The 18,124-nt window shown below is 33.5% G+C and overlaps 1 protein-coding gene across 6 annotated transcripts in view; it reads left to right on the plus strand.

Annotated features, from left to right (window-relative positions):
• The window catches only part of AP3B1 (adaptor related protein complex 3 subunit beta 1), a 352,907-nt gene that overhangs the window by 248,932 nt on the left and 85,851 nt on the right, over positions 1-18,124 (plus strand). For all 6 annotated transcript variants that reach the window (XR_006604977.1, XM_004766831.3, XM_045074384.1 and 3 more), the window contains 2 exons: positions 6,545-6,686; positions 16,231-16,306. Coding sequence is in view for 5 of the 6 variants with exons in the window: in XM_004766831.3 (XP_004766888.1) it covers positions 6,545-6,686; positions 16,231-16,306 (218 nt within the window). In the remaining variant the exon portion in view is untranslated. The remainder of the gene's footprint in view (positions 1-6,544; positions 6,687-16,230; positions 16,307-18,124) is intronic.

Here is an 18,124-nt window from a genome sequence, read left to right on the forward strand (position 1 = left end):
ATTGAGTGCTGCATAACAAAATAACACTTTTACCTTTAAAATTTTATCTTAAAAGCTGTAAGTTAAATGTATGCAGAATCATTCACTTGTTGCAGCAAAGGATTTACTTGGTTTGTAATATCCTTTCCTTTGAGAGAAATTTTGTACTTCTGGATTAATATCAGAATATCTATGATGATATAGTTTATAAGAAGTATCTCATTTCCAGGAAGGGAAAATTTTGTTCAGTGCACTCAGTATTTTCCAAATAGCAAAAGTCAATATGCTAGAAATTTTTAATCGTGTATTTATATTACTTTCATTGTGTGTTTTTTCCTTCAGAAATGGAGTTTTCTTTTTGCCTGTGTTTTAATTTAAAAGAATTGTTTATTATACCAGCGGGAATCTTGAATACATTGAAAACCTTGCATTTTTAAGTACATGTTTTAACCATTGAATTGGGGATAATAAATTGCTATTTTTTGCTACAGGGGAAAAAAACACATATTTTTTAGGCATTGAATATAATTACATGTGCTCAGAGATGTTACCATGACTTCATTTTTAATAAACAGCAATCGTATTTCCTCCACAAAAATCAATTCAAGGAAATATCGATTCTTCCCTTGTCTCTCCTCTCTCTCCCACCATGTTTTTCTGCCTGTCTCTTAGAATTGTTTTTGAACTTTGCTAGTGTAGCTGTATGGTAAGTTTTATTAAAAGCTTCTATTTTTAAGTAATCACTACACCCAACATGAAGCTTGAATGTACAACCCTGAGATCAAGAGTCGCGTGCTCTTCCGACTGAGCCAGCCAGGTGCTCCTGAGTGGTAGTTTTTTAAAGCTAAGGAGCTTTAAGTTTCTTTAAAACCACCCTTAGTAGTCCTAGCTATGATTAAATTTGAGTTTACAGTCCAAAGTATTTTCATTTGAAGGAAGCTACATGCTGTAGTAGGGGAAACATGGTGTTTAGAATAAGACAAACTGAGTTCAAGTTCCAGTTCTGCCGCTCCAGGCAATGTGTCCTTGAGCAAGTTACTTAAGTTTCCTGAGTATTATAGAATAATACACCCACTAAGAATATGTTGAAATACCTAAATTAGTTAATTGGTATGATGTTTCTAAAACTTCCTGGCAGAGGGTTTTTGTTTGTTTGTTTGTTTGTTTTTAAGTATACACACGGGAAGAGAATTAGACCTTCAGTTTTGAGAAAATGTAGAAGACCATAATATATGTCTCTTTGAGAAGAGACCTTTGGGCTACTCAGATGTTATTCTTTCTCCATGGAGAACTACCTCCCTACCCAAGACTATCCCTACACCTTGCGTTATTCCTATTTCTCAGCTTATGTGTTTCTTCCTCTAGGAAGCATTCCCTATTTTGGTTCACTTTGTTTAGATGATCTCTGATGACATTATGCTTTATTACTTATTACTTACCATACTTTTTTTTGTCATCGCCATCTTCTCTGTATTCCCCAGTGCAGTGTACACTCTGTAAGGGAGACAGACAGATCATCTGTATCTTATTAAACATTGTTATCCTAGCACTAACATACTGCCAACACATGGTGAGTGGTCAATTAATATTTTTTAAATGAGTGAGTGAGTGAACAGATGAGTGAGGAGCATCAGCATTTAGGTTTGATCATTTGGTTTTTTTCTTTTTCTTTTATTTTTTTTTTCCAGTTTTCTTGGTTTAATTTTTTCCAATATTTTTATTTTTTTAATTTAAATTCAATTAGCATATAGTGTGTTATTAGGTTCAGAGGTAGAATTCAGTGATTCATCAGTCTTTCATAATACCCAGTGCTCATTTTATCACATGCCCTCCTTAATGTCCATCACCCAGATACCCCATCTCTCTACCCCCTCCCCTCCAGCAACCCTCAGTTTGTTTTCTATGATTAAGAGTCTGTTATGATTTGTCTCCCTCTCTGATTTCATCTTGTTTTATTTTTCTCTCTCTTCCTCCTGATCCACTGTTTTGTTTCTTAAATTCCACATATGACTGAAATCACATAATTTTCTTTTTCTGATTGACTTATTTCACTTCATATGATACCCTCTACTTCTATCCATGATGTTGTAAATGACAAGATTTCATCTTTTTAATGGCTGAGTAGTATTCCATTGTACATATACATATTGTATGTGTGTGTATATATATATATATGTACAGATACACACACATATATACATACACACACTACATTTGTATCTTTGGGGTGAATACCGAGTAGTGCAGTGGCTGGGTCATAGAGTAACTCTATTTTCAACTTTTTGAGGACTCTCCGTATTCTTTTCCAGAGTGGCTTGCATTCCCACCAACAGTGTAGGAAGGTTCCCCTTTCTCTGCATCCTCACTGTTTGTTATTTCCTGACTTGTTAGTTTTAGCCATTCTGACTAGTGTGAGGTGGTATCTCATTGAGATTTTCATTTGTATTTCTCTATTGCCTAGTGAGGTTGAGCATTTTTTCATGTGTCTATTGGCCATTTGTGTGTCTTCTTTGAAGAAATGTCTTTTCATGTTTTCAGCCCATTTCTTTATTAGATTATTTGTTCTTTGAGTGTTGAGTTTGTAAGGTTTTTTAGATTTTGGATACTGCCGTTTATCTGATATGTTATTTGCAAATATCTTTTCCCATTCTGTCTGTTGTCTTCTGGTTTTGTGCAAAAGCTATCTTGATGAATCAGTAGTTCATTTTTGCCTTTGTTTCCCTTGCCTTTGGAAATATGCCTAGCAAGAAGTTGCTGTGGCTGAAGTCACAGAGGTTCCTGCCTGTGCTCTCTTCCAGGATTTTAATGGATTCCTGCTTCCATTTTGAGTTTGTTTTGTGTGTGGTATATGGAAATGGTCTAGTTTCATTCTTCTACATGTGGCCGTCCAATTTTCCCAATGCCATTTGTTGAAGAGACTATCTTATTTCCACTGGATATTCTTTCCTACTTTGTCAAAGATTAGTTACCATAGAGTTAGGGAGAATTCCTTTGGGAAGCCATCTGGCCCTGAACTCTCGTTTGTTAGGAGATTTTTGATTACTGCTTCGATTTCCTTACTGGTTGTGGGTCTCTTTAGGTGTTCTATTTCTTCCTGGTTCCGTTGTGTGTATACATCTTTAGGCTTGCACTGTTTCTTCCAGATTGCCTAATTTGTTGGCGTATAGTTGCTCATAATATATTCTTATAATTGTTTATATTTCTTCAGTGTTGGTTGTGATCTCTCCTCTTATTCATGATTTTATTTATTTGGGTCCTTTCCCCTTTCTTTTGGATAAGTCTGTGCAGGGGTTTATCAGTCTTATTAATTCTTTCAGAGAACCAACTCCTAGTTTTGTTGATCCGTTCTACTGTTCTTTTGGTTTCTATTTCATTTATTTATGATTTAATCTTTATTAATACTCTTCTCCTATTGGGTTTAGGCTTTATTTGCTGTTCTTTCTCCAGCTCCTTGAGCTGTAAGCCTAGGTTGTATCTTTGAGACCTTTCTTTTTTCTTGAGAAAGGCTTGTATTGCTATATACTTCCTCTTAGATCTGCCTTTGCTGCATCCCAAAGGTTCTGAACAGTGTGTTTTCATTTTCATTTGTTTCCATGAATTTTTAAAATTCTTCTTTAATTTTCTGGTTGACCTATTCATTCAAAAAGTATCCAGGATACTCTTTAGCTTCCTTGTATTTGAATTCTTACCAAATTTCCTCTTGTAGTTGAGTTCCAGTTTTAAAGCATTGTCTGAAAATATGCAAGGAATGATCCCAGTCTTCTGGTACCAGTGGTGACCTGATTTGTGACCCAGTATGTGATCTGTTCTGGAGAGCATTCCGTGTGTACTCAAGAAGAATGTGTATTCTTTTGCTTAAGGATAGAATGCTCTGAATATATCTGAGAAGTCCATATGATCCAGTGTGTTATTCAAAGCCCTTGTTTCCTTATTGATCTTCTCCTTAGATGATTTGTCCGTTGCAGTGAGTGGGGTGTTAAAATCCCCTACTATGATTGTATTATTATCGACGTGTTTGAGTCTGTTATAAATCAGTGTATATAATTGACTGCTCCCATGTTGGGGGCATACATATTTACAATAGTTAGATCCCCTTGTTGGATAGATCCTTTAATTATGATATCGTGTCCTTATGTCTTATTACAGTCTTTAGTTTAAAATCTAATTTGCCTAATGCATTAGATGTTAATAAAAATAATTTTGGGGGGCGCCTGGGTGGCTCAGTGGGTTGAGCCTCTGCCTTTGGCTCGGGTCATGATCTCAGGGTCCTGGGATCGAGTCCCGTATCGGGCTCTCTGCTTGGCAGGGAGCCTGCTTCCTCCTCTCTCTATCTGCCTGCTTCTCTGCCTACTTATGATCTCGCTCTGTCAAATAAATAAATAAAAAATCTTTAAAAAAAAGTGATAATTTTTTGAAAAAAGGACTGAAGTGCTGTTAATGGAGGTTCACTCCAGCTGACTCACAAGCCTGGTGCCTACTTTGAAATCTTTCAGTCACTACTTCTATGTCAATTAAATAAAAATTTTAAAAGAAAACATAAAATAAAATAAAGTCTAATTTGTCTGATATAAGGATTTCCACCCCAGCTTTCTTTTAATTTCCATTAGCATGATACATGGTTTTCTGCCTCCTCACTTTAAATCTGGAGGTGTCTTTGGGTCTAAAATGAGTCTCCTGCAGACAGCATATCGATTGGTCTTGCTTTTTTTAATCCAACCTGATACCTGTGTCTTTTGATTGGGGCATTTAGCCCATTTACATTTGGGGTAACTATTGAAAAGATATGAGTTTAGTGCCACTGTATTGCCCATAAGGTGACTGTTACTGTATATTGTCTCTGTTCCTTTCTGGTCTTTGTTACTTTTGGGCTCTTTCTTTGCTTACAGGATCCCTTTTAATTTCTTGTAGGGCTGGTTTGGTGATCACAAATTCTTTTCATTTCTGTTTGGCAAGATTTTGATCACTTCTTTTATTTTCAGTGAGATCCTGGCTGAATGAAGTATTCTTGGTTGCATATTTTTCTCATTAGCAAGCTGAATATATCATGTCAGTCCTTTCCGGCCTGCCAGGTCTCTGTGGGTAGGTCTGCTGCCAATTAATGTTTCTAGCCTTTTAGGTTATAGACCTCTTGTCCCCAGCTGCTTTCAGGATTTTCTCTCTGTCTCTCTGAGATTTATAAGTTTCACTATTATATGTCAGGGTATGAACCTGTTTTTATTGATTTTAAGAGGGCTTCTCTGCCTCCTGGACTTGAATGCCCCTTTCCTTCCCCAGATTAGGGAAGTTCTCTATTATAATTTGTTCCGGTATACCTTCTTCCCCTCTCTTTCCTCTTCTTCTGTGATCCCAGTTATTCTAGTATTACTTCACTTTGTGATATCACTTATCTCTAGAAATCTCCAGGTGGTCCACTAGTTCTCTTTTTCATAGCTTCTTTATTCTCCGTTATTTTGTCTTCTATATCACTAATTCTCTCTTCTGTCTCATTTTAGCAGTTTCAGCCTTCATTTTTTATTGCATCTCATTAATAGTCTTTTTTATTTTGACTTGATTAGATTTTAGTTCTTTTCTTTCTCCAGAAAGCGGTTCTCTACTTTCTTGTATGCTTTTTCCAAGCCCAGCTAGTATCTTTATAATCATTATTCCGAACTCTAGTTCAGACATCTTATATCCATACTGACTAGGTCCCTGGCAGTCATTACTGCCTCTTGTTCTCTTTTTTGAAGGGAGTTTTTCCCTCTTGTCATTCTTGTAGAAAGTGTTGCTTTTCTATTTTTGTAAAGTTGCAGCTATTCTTTTCTTAGATCTCTGGTTAAGTTGGCAGGTGTTCACAATGATTTAATAGCTATCTAGCTGAATTCCTGGGATCAGACAAAACTAAGGTCTCCTACTCCTCTGCCATCTTGGACTTCTTAATCATTTGGTAATTTTAAAAGTTTATATTTGTTGATTTTATGTTGTTAGTAAGACTTTGCATTACAAGAAATATCTTTTGATCTAGTTAACATTTTCTCATTAATATGTTTACAGGTCACATTTCAGAACACATGTAAATAATTTTCTTGGACAAAACAACATATAGAGTGCAAGTCTATTTTAGCAAAAATAGATGTATAAATATTTAAATTTTTGAATGAACATTTAGTATTTTGAGACAGTATTTTAAAATCAGCCTTACATATCTTTGAAGTTGTTACTATTAGCATCTTATATATATTTCTGGTAAACCAAACATGTAATTATTAATTATTTTCTGCTTATATCATTTAGTATCATTTTATAACCTTTTGCATTTGACGTATGTGTGATGTGGTAGTATAAGTGATTTTTAACAGGTTCTGATATATCTGGTATAGATAATACTACCTTTATTTTTTTTTTTATTAATATGTTCTGGAATTTTAAAACCATTTTTATTGTCTTTTACATACTAAAATAAGTGAGTACTCAGTGAAATGTATTTTTCTAGTAAAGATTCTGATTTATAGACAAAATGGACATATAGCACCAATTTGCCATATATAAAGGATTTTAAAGTTGGTATTTTTAAATCTGTTACTTACAGTGATTCTGAAGATGGGGAGAAGGAAAATGAAAAATCTAAAACTTCAGATTCTTTTAGTGCTGATTCTGGTTCAGAAGAAGAAAGTTCTTCAGGTTCTGAATCAGAATCTGAAAGTGAGTTTGAATCAAGAAAAGTTGCTAAGGTAAGAGATTGCACATTGCTGTAACTAAAAGGGAATATTTTCATAGCCTTATCCAAAAGAATAAGTACTTTTGAAAATCAGTGTTTTGGGGCTGCCTGAGTGGCTCATTTGGTTGAGCATCTGCCTTTGGCTCAGGTCATGATTCCGGGGTCCTGGGATCAAGCCCCGTGTCCCCGTGTCTTCCTACTTGATGGAGAGTCTGCTTCTTGTGCTCCCTCTACCTCTCCCCCCAACCCTAGCTCATGCTCTCTTTGTCTCTCAAATAAGTAAATGAAATCTTAAAAAAAAAAAAGAAAAGAAAAAGTAAAGAAAATTAGTATTTTGTTGAAAATCAAGAAATTGAGAAATTCAGCCTTGTCACTGACAACTAAAATAAAAACTATCTTTATTCATCCTTTTTTTGTTTTATTAAATAATTGGTTCCTGTTTACCTCAATCCTACAGAGACATTAGAAACTTTTTTTTAGGATTGATTTATTTATTAAAAGAGAAAGAGCAAGAGCGTGGCAGGGAGGGGCAGCGGGAGAAAAGAATCCCAAACAGAGTCAGCGCTGAGTGCAGAGCCTGACAGGACTAGATCCCACAACCCCAATATTATGTTGGGATCTAAAACCAAGAATCAGTCGCTCAGCTGACATCCCAGAAACTCTTTTTAACCTCATCTTTTGCCACTGAAATTACAGAGGTCAATATCAGTTACAGCCCTTTTTGTTGTGAGCTAGCATGTGACAGTTTTTAGGAATAAATAAAGGGCTTTTGCAAAAGGGGAAGTAAAAGGAAGTCACAGATAATAATGAGCAAAGTAATATAAATATATGTACATTATAACAAATTGAGACAAATAATGCTTTTTAAAAATAGGTGTTTGAAAAAAAGTTTTTTAAATGAAAATAAAAATAGGTGTTTGGGTAATAGAATATTTTTAAAGGTTTAATTAAAGGATATAGATATTTAACTAGTTAATAAAAATTAAGTAGCCATCTATTTAAAAACAAATGCAAGAGTCACTTATGCAACAGAATGATAATGCTTTCTGATATCATATTAGTAACACTGAAACTTATCTGCCTAGCAGCAAAAAATAAAAGTATAAATTGAAAAAATGTAGTTATTAATATAAAGTTGAGACCTATTGCATATTTTTCTGATCTTTAATTGTTACCCCTTTCCTCTAAATGGGTCCTGGACTTTAAGTGCAGTAGTTTTTTTTATAAATACACTGTTTATCCCATATGTTGAAAATGTGGTCAAACTTTGCCTTTTAGTGAATTCAGTTTTTTAACCTATTATCTTTTTCATTTATATTTTCTATTAACTTGAAATTCTTTAGAAAGTCATCTGAGTAGCCAAGGATAAAAATAAATTCATTGAAGTAGATAATTGCCTTCCCCCATCCAGAGATTTATTATGATAGAATAAGCATATTTTTTTGTAAAGAAAGAATAGTATATTTAAAAATTGGCTAGTTTTTGTCTTACCTTATTGCAAATATTCTTGTATATAGTGATACCTATTTTAAACAGGAATTTATATTTAAAACTTTATCTGTTTATGTATATAATCTAAGATTTCTATTTTACAAGATTCACATAAAATCTTAGTGATTTTTATGTTTATTACTCTGACCTCGTATACAAATTTATCACATAGTGAGTTTGGTGTTCTCTCATTTGCTACTTACATTAAATAATTTATATCAAATTATTCATTTCCTACTTTTATGTTTTAAAATTTAAGATTTTATTTAAAATAAAAGAGATTTAGAAATTGACAATAAGTACAATCCAGAATAAGAAATCAGTGTTTTAGAAAATGAGTAAGCAAGAAATCAATGAATGTCAAGTGGGTAAAATTAAAGTGCATTATTCTTACGAAGTTTTACAGAAGTTGTAAAATTGTAGACTTTAGTGCCTACTTAGTATTAGAAGCAGAGATTTGAGAAACCCATTAAAAAGCCACAGAAGTATCCTAGGTTAACAATTCAGTTTGTTTCTTTGTCAGACACTTTCAATGATTGGTGTCTCTTAATTGAAAATATTTTCCTATAGGACATCAGTATAAAATTTTAAAGTATTGTGGTAAGCTAAGACTCTTGAAAAATTTGGATTTTAGTCACATTGTTGATACTTTTATGTCCATGTGTTTTGTGTTTGTGGCTTATTTTCTCCATATTATAATGCCTTTTCTTATCTATAATAGATAGGATTGTTCATTTTAATTTATCACTTGAAATATTCCCTGCCATGGAGCCACCATAACTATTTTTTACTATTCCTTTCTGAGTGATTTGGACTAAACCGTGCAATTATAAGTATACCAGTTTTCTAATAATGGGCAACTCTGTAACTGTAGAAGTCCTCCTTAGAACAAGTACTGTGGCTTCTGCTCTAGATTATGAGTAATGAAGGCAGATGGTGCCTGCTTTACCTTAATTTAGCATGTCAGTATGTTAGTGCTGAAAATTCATATGCCTTAAAATCTGCAGCCAAACTAAATCTATACTTTTACTGTTTCTCTTCTTTTTCTTTCACTTGGATAGTGTGTTTTGGGGATATTGAGCATGAAAATGAGGCTTCAGAGGTACTTTGAATATATAGCTTTGAAAACAGTTTATTTTATGGTGTCCTATGGGATAGGTATAGTGTTCTACTTTTTGGAAGATAATATCTTTATGCTTCAGTTTCCTCATCTATATAGTAGAAATGTTAATACTTATTCTACTGCTTTCAAGTGCTATTATAAAAAATCAAATATGAAAGATCAGTATAAAGCACTATATAACTATAGAACAGCAAGTGTTAACATTTTTTAACTTGAATGTTAATTCCCTGGGAGACCACCAGTAGTAGAGTGATAGAACACCAGTGCAGTAAGGAACTGAAATTCTTTTTCAACTCTTAATATCTCCTGTGGTTTTCTGACTCTTTTTATACCACTCAAGTTATAAGTTCATATCCAGGTGTGACTCCTTTCTGCAGAGGACTGAGCTGCCATCTACTATGGGCGTCTCCTGCCTCTCTCTGCTCTCTAATACACAATCTCTGTTTATCCTCCTTTTCCTTTGAATGTAGCTCTAAGTAAGCGATCCCACCTAGCCAAGAAAAAGCCTCACTTACTTTGGGACTTGTTGATTATCATCTGCCTCCTTTGCACCTTCAGTCTCTTTCTTCATTAATTAATTTCCTCCTCTGCCAACCATGGCACTCAAGTGCTTTGCCAGCATTTGGGGGGTGGGGAGCAGGGAGGGGGAATACACAGAAATAGAGAGTGTGTGAGAGTGAGAGTTTAGAAAAATATTCTAGATAGTCTTTGTCCACAATCTCTTAACCCAGTTATTTCTTAGTCCCTTTAAAGTTGGTTTCCACTCTTACCACTTCCTACAGATACTGCTCTCTGAAAAGTCAGCCATGATATTTCCCCAAATCCAGTGAGCTTCTTTTGGTTATTATTCTTCTTGATCTTATGTAACTATTCCCGTACTACTTGAAACTCTTTGCATCCCTTTTCTTCTGACTTCTTTGACCTTTTAGTCCTTCTATTGCTTCACTTTTTAACCCCTCTGATATCAAGTGTCAGCGTAGCCCCCAGTTAGTGCTTGATACACAACATTTTATCAAAAACATTAATTGATGTGAATCAATTTATTTTTAGTCTTTTTTCCTATATTTTTTTCTATTGTGAGACTCATTCACTCCTGTGGCTTTAGCTAAAATATTATGTGAAATACTTCTATAAAGACATCTCTAAATCCCTATAATGCCTCCAACTTTTCTTGCTGAATTTAAACCAAAATCTTAGACCTCTTAGGAGCTATTGGTTTCTTAAGTCTGATATAGCCAGAAGAAGAGTTGATCTGCCATTTGATGCTAGCATTCTTTTCTCTTCTCCTGGATCTCCCCAGAATTATCTTTGACCCTTTCTTTATCCTGTATGTTTACGAAGTTGCCAAGTCTTAGAGATTCTCTAAGATTCTCTCATATCTGTTTCTTTTTTTCTTACTACCAGCATACTAGATTACCTCTCCATTACCTCAATTCTTAGACCATTGCTGTTGGTCATCCTCAGATCCCCAACCCCAGTCCTTGCCAGATTAATGTTAAGGTTACCCATAATGTTATGCCCCGTTATCATCTTAGTTCAATAAAAAATCTATAGGCTAGCATACCCAAACCTACCTTTTTGGTCTCGATTCCCTTTGTGGTCCCTGTGTTCTAATCCCAGTGGACTGTATATTTGTAGTTCTCTTAACATGCTGTATGCTTTCCCACTCGAGCAACTGGAATCTATCTGGTCACTCCTATTTGAGAATGCATGGAATAAAAAATGTTACTGATGAGAAGGTATTACCCATGTGAATGGTGTAAAGACAATCAAAAGAGGGAGAACCTCTGTTGAATTGTGTTCTTGAGGTGTGTGTCATTCAACACCATGCCCCAACATAACCATAAAACATGAAACTATATACAGTCATACATTCTGGCATTATGTTTGTTTGTGTTATTGATTAGAAGATGTCCTCATTTTAGATCAGATGTTGTCAGTAATGACCAAAGAAAGATTATCTTGTTCAGTGACTTTTTTTAGTTGGGCAGATATATTTTATTAGTAGGTATTCTTTTCTGAAATATATTTGATAGAAAAAATACTTTAAGTCTAACCCTTCTTATGAAATAGTTCTTTTGCCCCCAAAAAATACCTATAACAAGATTACTTTTAATAGTTCCATATTTTAAGTGCTTTCCCATAGTTTACACAATGTAAAGAGAAATATTTTATTTAACATAGAAGAGTGAAAAGGAAAATCAGTAATGTAGACCACATGGTATCAGGAAAAAATTCACATTTATATCACTTTATCCTATTTTTTACCGATATAATTAAGTTATATTCTACTTGTAGTTAAAATGTTGTGTAGAACAGATGGTCACAGTTTTATTTAAAATAATGTTTTTAAAAAAGTTACCAGACTTTGAGTTGTTTTAATTGAATCTAGGCTCTGATATTTTAAAAACTAGACAGTGTATTAGTGTGTTCCTACATATAATAGTTATTCCCACTATCACCTTGTTAGTCTATTCTTCATGTCTTAACTGTGGTATAATACTGATTTTATCTTCTGTGTCTATGCACAGCTGCCAAAGATTTAAATAACCTTTTTTTTAATGATAGAAATTTTAAACCATGGTTTAAAATTTATTGTACACAACTTCTATGCATTTTCTTTATAAATATTAGCAGCATTTTGATTATGTGAAGTGTGTGTAAAGCCTAATTTGTCAGTGGGAATAAACATATAACATACTTGCACTTAACATTTCATATTAAGAGCATTTCCTATTTGAGTCAAAATTAGGATTAATATATGTATACTAGATGTGCAGAAAAACAGTACTACATATATATACACAGCAGTGTTTGAGATGCTGTCAGTAGACTTTATCACAGGTTACATGGATTTCATATAACTTCACTAGTTCCTATTGGGGAGGGATTAAATCTCTTAAAGGCTCTATAGACCAGTTACTGTTACTGTGACTAGTGTCTGTCCAGCCCTTAGTAAATGTTAAGATATGCCTAGTAAAAGATCTGTCACGTGAAAGATTTGGGGGGTAAGATAAAATTGGCATATGTTATGAAATAGGTAATTGATAAGAGTGAAAGAAACTATTTTCTGATTGGTGTTCTGCCCTGTTTGAGAAATAGAAAACAAGTTTTACTTGTGTTTTTACAAGTATTTATGTATTTTGCAATTATATAACTTCTGTGCATATTGTAGAGTATTGGTTTTTTACTCTGACAGTTCAAAACCTTGCCTCTTTCAATTTCTGTCGTTCCCAATTTAGCTTATATTTTAAGTTCTCCAGAACGGAAATATCATTTCACTTCAGTTTAGATCTTTAAAATCAAAGTGAATGTCATTAAGAAGCTTTCTTATTGAAGTAGAAGTAATATTATAGGGAAGTAATATTATAGGGAAGATATTTTTAACAGTTTAGACTACTTTTGACTTACAAAGAAGTCTCAATTTATTCGCAACATACTTTGTTTTAAAGCCCAGTGTTAAGTGTGAGCTTCAGATTTTTAAAATCAGGTTTGTTAGATGACTTGAAGGCAAGAGAGTTATTAAATTGTCCTTGGTTGATAATTCTAATTAAAAATATTTAATGCAAATATCTTGCCCTGTGAGGCTAGAAATTAGCCTTGAATTTTTGTTGATTTCAAAGTACAATATGAGTTTGACCAACTTTACATATCACTTATCCTGCTTTATCATTTTAAATTTCAATCTTCCTTACAATGGTTTCCTCTTTAGAAGCGTATTAGGTGCTTATTTTTTCATATCTTTTTTTCTACTTGCTTTTTTTTTTAATCAGCATGAAATGAACGTGCATAGTACATTTAAAAAATCTTTACAGATATATTAGTACATATTTTTATTTGTATTATTTGGAGCTTAATAAATATTTCCAGGATCTTTTATTTAGTACTTGAAATGTAATATATTAAGTAGAAATCAGTTTCTTAACCCTGTGAGTTTGTATTTTATTTTGAAAATGTTGATGTGTTGAGGTGTATAATCGAATACCATAGAAACAAAATGGAGATTTGAGGGTGATGAATTGATAACTAGGTATTTTTGTAGTGAGATTTTAAGATCAGTTACTGTTGTCCTTATAAAAGTCTAATACAGTCACTCAGCTGTTAAAAACCTAATCCTCTATTTAAAAAAATATACAAAAACAAATTGTCTATCTTTCTGCCTGATCTCTTCTCAAGTACTAACACAATGGAAACAGTGGGTGATCTGTCAGTGTGTTTGGTTTGTCAATGATGGTTTTGTATAAATATTGGGAGGGTAAGAAATAAAATTCACACAGTAAAATATGATTTCATCTGCCTTTTCTCTGCAGCTCCATGGCTCATGCTGCGGTGTGAAATTCTCATTTTACACACTTTGCAGGCGGAGCACATGAATTATGCATTGAGCAAGAAAAATCTCCTGCCTCAAGTCCTATATGCATTTACCCAGGTTCTGTCTCTATTACCAAGATGAATTGCAAATGGAGAAATGTTTGATGGAATAGGGCTCTTAACTTCTTTGTTTAGAATTCAGATTTTTATTTTTATAGTAGATCCTTTTAAGTATGAAAATGTTTTGAACTTACTATGGATTTTTTAAAATGAAAAATGAAATATAATATAAGAGAAGAATGCCAAACACATCACGAAGCTTTTTATAGCCTTGATTTGGAATGCAAGGCTTTTTCAATTCAGTAGAAATGACCGTTATCTATTGCTAATGTTGTATTTCAGTCACTGGTTATTTGCTCTTCTCAGAAAGTCAATGAAATTCTGTCCTTTTGAGAGCCTTTTTTTCCTTCTGTTTTAGAATTCTAATAAGAGATTATGTCAATTTCACATGCAGCTCTGTCCTGTGTTGTATGTGACCTGATGTGTATTTAATAGATATTGTTACACACTCTTAGCTGTGAAGTAGAAAATAAGGTATAGACTTGTTTCCAGCTTTAACTTTATCTTGATTTGATAGGTTTCTAATTTTTCAGGTAGGAAGGTTACAGTTCCATAAAAACAGTCATGCACCATCGTAGCTTATAGGAAGCTATACCCATTGTGCTCAGCATAGTATTTTGATAAGTCACATGGTGTTAAGCTCTTTTTGTAATGTTCTTTCTTCACAGGAATGATATTCTAGTTGAGATGGCATTTTCATTCTCAACCTGTTTCTCTTTGTTGCTACTTTTAAATTCCAGCTCAAAACTAACATTCCTTCTATTTTTTTTTCCAACCCTAGAAATTGTTTTTCATTTTAGGTATGGAAAGAGGAGCAAATATTATTTCATTTTTAAATAATGAGTGAAAATTAAATTTTTAGATAATTTGAAGTTTTCAGAAGCAGAAATTATTATTCTCATGAAGAAAATCAGTATTAGTATTTTGTTACTCTTAGTATTTAGTTATTCTATGATACTTGCAAATAATTTGTTTTAAGTTTTGGCATAAGGGAAAAAACTAGCAGAACTTAAGGTCATTTTAAAATGTTACCTAACAAGTAATTTGATGTATTACTCTTAATCATATATTTGCACTGTCATAACAGCTCTAACATGCTGTTGACTTTAAATGATAGTAAGGTACCTTTTGCTTTAGTTAGACCTTTCTATGGTTAGAGGCATATTTCAGAAATACTTGTGAAAATATGTAGAGATAAGCTGTAAACTCTTTTATTAGATTATAAGTTACCTGAAGGCAAGAACCATGCCTTGGCTGTATTACTTCCTTTGCTTAGCACAGAATCTGATACATGCTATGCATGTCTATTGGATGAATGAATGATTGAATAAATGAACAAAAACATTTTAGCAAAAAGTGAAGTTTGGGCCTTTAATTTGAGAAGATTTGATTCAAAAAGTATAGATTATAAAGATAAGTAACTTTGATCCAAATACATCTGTTTAGCGTCCTAATCTGTGTCCATCTTTGTTCATAATACTACTCATTACTGTACTCAATTTGTCCTTTAAAAGAAGAAAAATGTGTTATATACATATATTTTTTTCTTTATGTATATATGTCACATCTTTTCTGAATCTCTGACCAAACTGAATAGATAGTGATAGAGTAAACCCTAAGTATGTGCAGATATACTTAAAATACTTAAAATACAGATATACTTGAAATACTTAATCTCCTCAATGGACAACATTAAAGAAAGAAAATGAATACTTTTCATCCCTTAACAGCAAGAGCCTGAAAATGTCATTTGTAGATTTTAATGAATGCCTTGCCTAAAAAAGTCTGATGGAACCCACTGTTGAAAGATAAAGTACCTAATACAGTGCCTGTCACAAACTATATCTCAGAAAGGCTAATCTGTCACAAGCCTCTTGACGATTTCAGAGCTAAACTTATATTATTTGAGCATTTCTTTTTCCTTTTTTTATTTTTTTAAAGTATTTATTTGAGGGAGAGAAAGATAGAGCAGGAGTCATTGGGGGTGGAGTGGGGAGGTAGAAGCAGACTCCCCGCTGAGCAGGGACCCCCCCCCCACCATGGAACTCCATCCCAGGACTCCAGGATCACAACCTGAGCTGAAGGCAGACACTCAATTGACTGAGCACCCAGGTGTCCTGCGCAATTCTTTTTCTTAAACCAACTTGTTTAAAAATTATTTTCAAGGCATTTGTAGGCTTTTTCTACAAAGAGCCATTTTAAGTTTTTATACTAGGAAAAGTTGTCAGATCACAAAATAACTATTTGCCTTTAAATTTTCTACTGATGGACCTTTACAATCTTTAAACAAAATATTTAAAAATAACAGTTTGCATGGTGAAGAAAAAATACTGTAAGCTATAGCTAAAATAAAAATTTTGATTAAAAAATACAGTCCATCTAACCATACAGAAAGCTTAATTTGATTTTTTTTTCCCTTGGAGTAAAAAGGTTTGTTTTGAAACATTTAAGAACAACTACATTGATTTTTTTTAATAGAATGTGCAATAAATTAAATATTTCTTATTTATAGGAGAAAGAAAAAAATAAAACAAAGCAAGATAGAAATCCTCTTACCAAAGATGTTTCACTTCTAGATCTAGATGATTGTAAGTATTGAAATTTAAATTTTTTCTTCTCTTTTTAGTAGTAATTTTTTGTTTGTGTGTTTTTTGAAAAAGAGGCACTCACTTACAGGGGAGGGGAATTGCAGGGAGGACCTGAGGGCAAGAGAGAATCTTAGGCAGAGTCCTTAAGCAGACTCCTTACCCAGGCAGAGCCCAACATGGGGTTCAATCTCCCAACCCTGAGATATGACCTGAGCTGAAATCAAGAGTTGGACACTTAACTGACTGAACCACCCAGGTACCACAATAGTAGTATTTTTATTTTTATGGTACCTTTTATTTACATGTCTCAAAATATGTCTGTTTCTATTATGAAAAGTTTATAGATGAAAAAGACAAAGTTTTAGAAATTAGTTCTGTTAGTATTTTTTCTATCATCTAGTCAAGTTAGCAGTTTTTTATGAATAAAGATAATGAATAAAGATAACTGGTCAAATAAAAGTACTCAAAATTCATTTTAAGATCTTTTGCTTTAATAATTTATACTTGTTTAGTAAATAATTATCCATATCTGACAACTTCTACATTGTTAATTGTTGATTATAGAGATTGAAACATCTAATTTAGAAAGTGGGGAATTAGGAAAGTAATTGGAAATATAAAGGACACTACTATGTTCTACTTGCCACACTTTTGGTAGGAACAGAAATGGATGCAAAGCTTTTGAATACCAGTATAGCTATAGTTATCAATATTTTAACTACAAAAAGTCTTTCTCTTAGCAGATCTACTTACAAGAATTTAGAATCCTATACATACACTTACCCAAGTGTGCAAAAGGTATATTCATCATCTCCTTTTAAATACTTATGCATTGTGAAAAAGTTAATGGAACTAACTTTATTGGGAGTAGATTTTGCACAGAAAAAATAACAAGTAAAATGCCATAAATATTAAGTAAGCCACTGTCATTTTGCAGTTTAATTTTTCCATACTAGAGGTAAGTTATGGTTTTAGATTGTCTCAATATGTCATAAATAAAACTGTTCTATTTATATTATTTACCTGGCCTGTCTTCAGTTGTCATGGCAAATTCTTTTTTTTTTTTTCATTTTTTTATTTTTTATAAACATATATTTTTATCCCCAGGGATACAGGTCTGTGAATCACCAGGTTTAACACTTCACAGCACTCACCAAAGCACATACCCTCCCCAATGTCCATAACCCCACCCCCCCTTCTCCCAACCCCCCTCCCCCCCAGCAACCCTCAGTTTGTTTTGTGAGATTAAGAGTCACTTATGGTTTGTCTCCCTCCCAATCCCATCTTGTTTCATTTATTCTTCTCCTACCCACTTAAGCCCCCATGTTGCATCACCACTTCCTCATATCAGGGAGATCATATGATAGTTGTCTTTCTCCGCTTGACTTATTTCACTAAGCATGATACACTCTAGTTCCATCCATGTTGTCGCAAATGGCAAGATTTCATTTCTTTTGATGGCTGCATAGTATTCCATTGTGTATATATACCACATCTTCTTGATCCATTCATCTGTTGATGGACATCTAGGTTCTTTCCATAGTTTGGCTATTGTGGACATTGCTGCTATAAACATTCGGGTGCATATGCCCCTTCGGACACTATGCTTGTATCTTTAGGGTAAACACCCATAGGGCAGTGCTATTTTCAACATTTTGAGGAACCTCCATGCTGTTTTCCAGAGTGGTTGCACCAGCTTGCATTCCCACCAACAGTGTAGGAGCGTTCCCCTTTCTCTGCATCCTCGCCAGCATCTGTCATTTCCTGACTTGTTAATTTTAGCCATTCTGACTGGTGTGAGGTGATATCTCATTGTGG

The sequence above is a fragment of the Mustela putorius genome, unplaced genomic scaffold (genome assembly GCF_011764305.1).
Source record: "Mustela putorius furo isolate JIRA1106 unplaced genomic scaffold, ASM1176430v1.1 tig00537350_pilon_pilon_pilon, whole genome shotgun sequence".
Taxonomy (NCBI): Eukaryota; Metazoa; Chordata; class Mammalia; order Carnivora; family Mustelidae; genus Mustela; species Mustela putorius.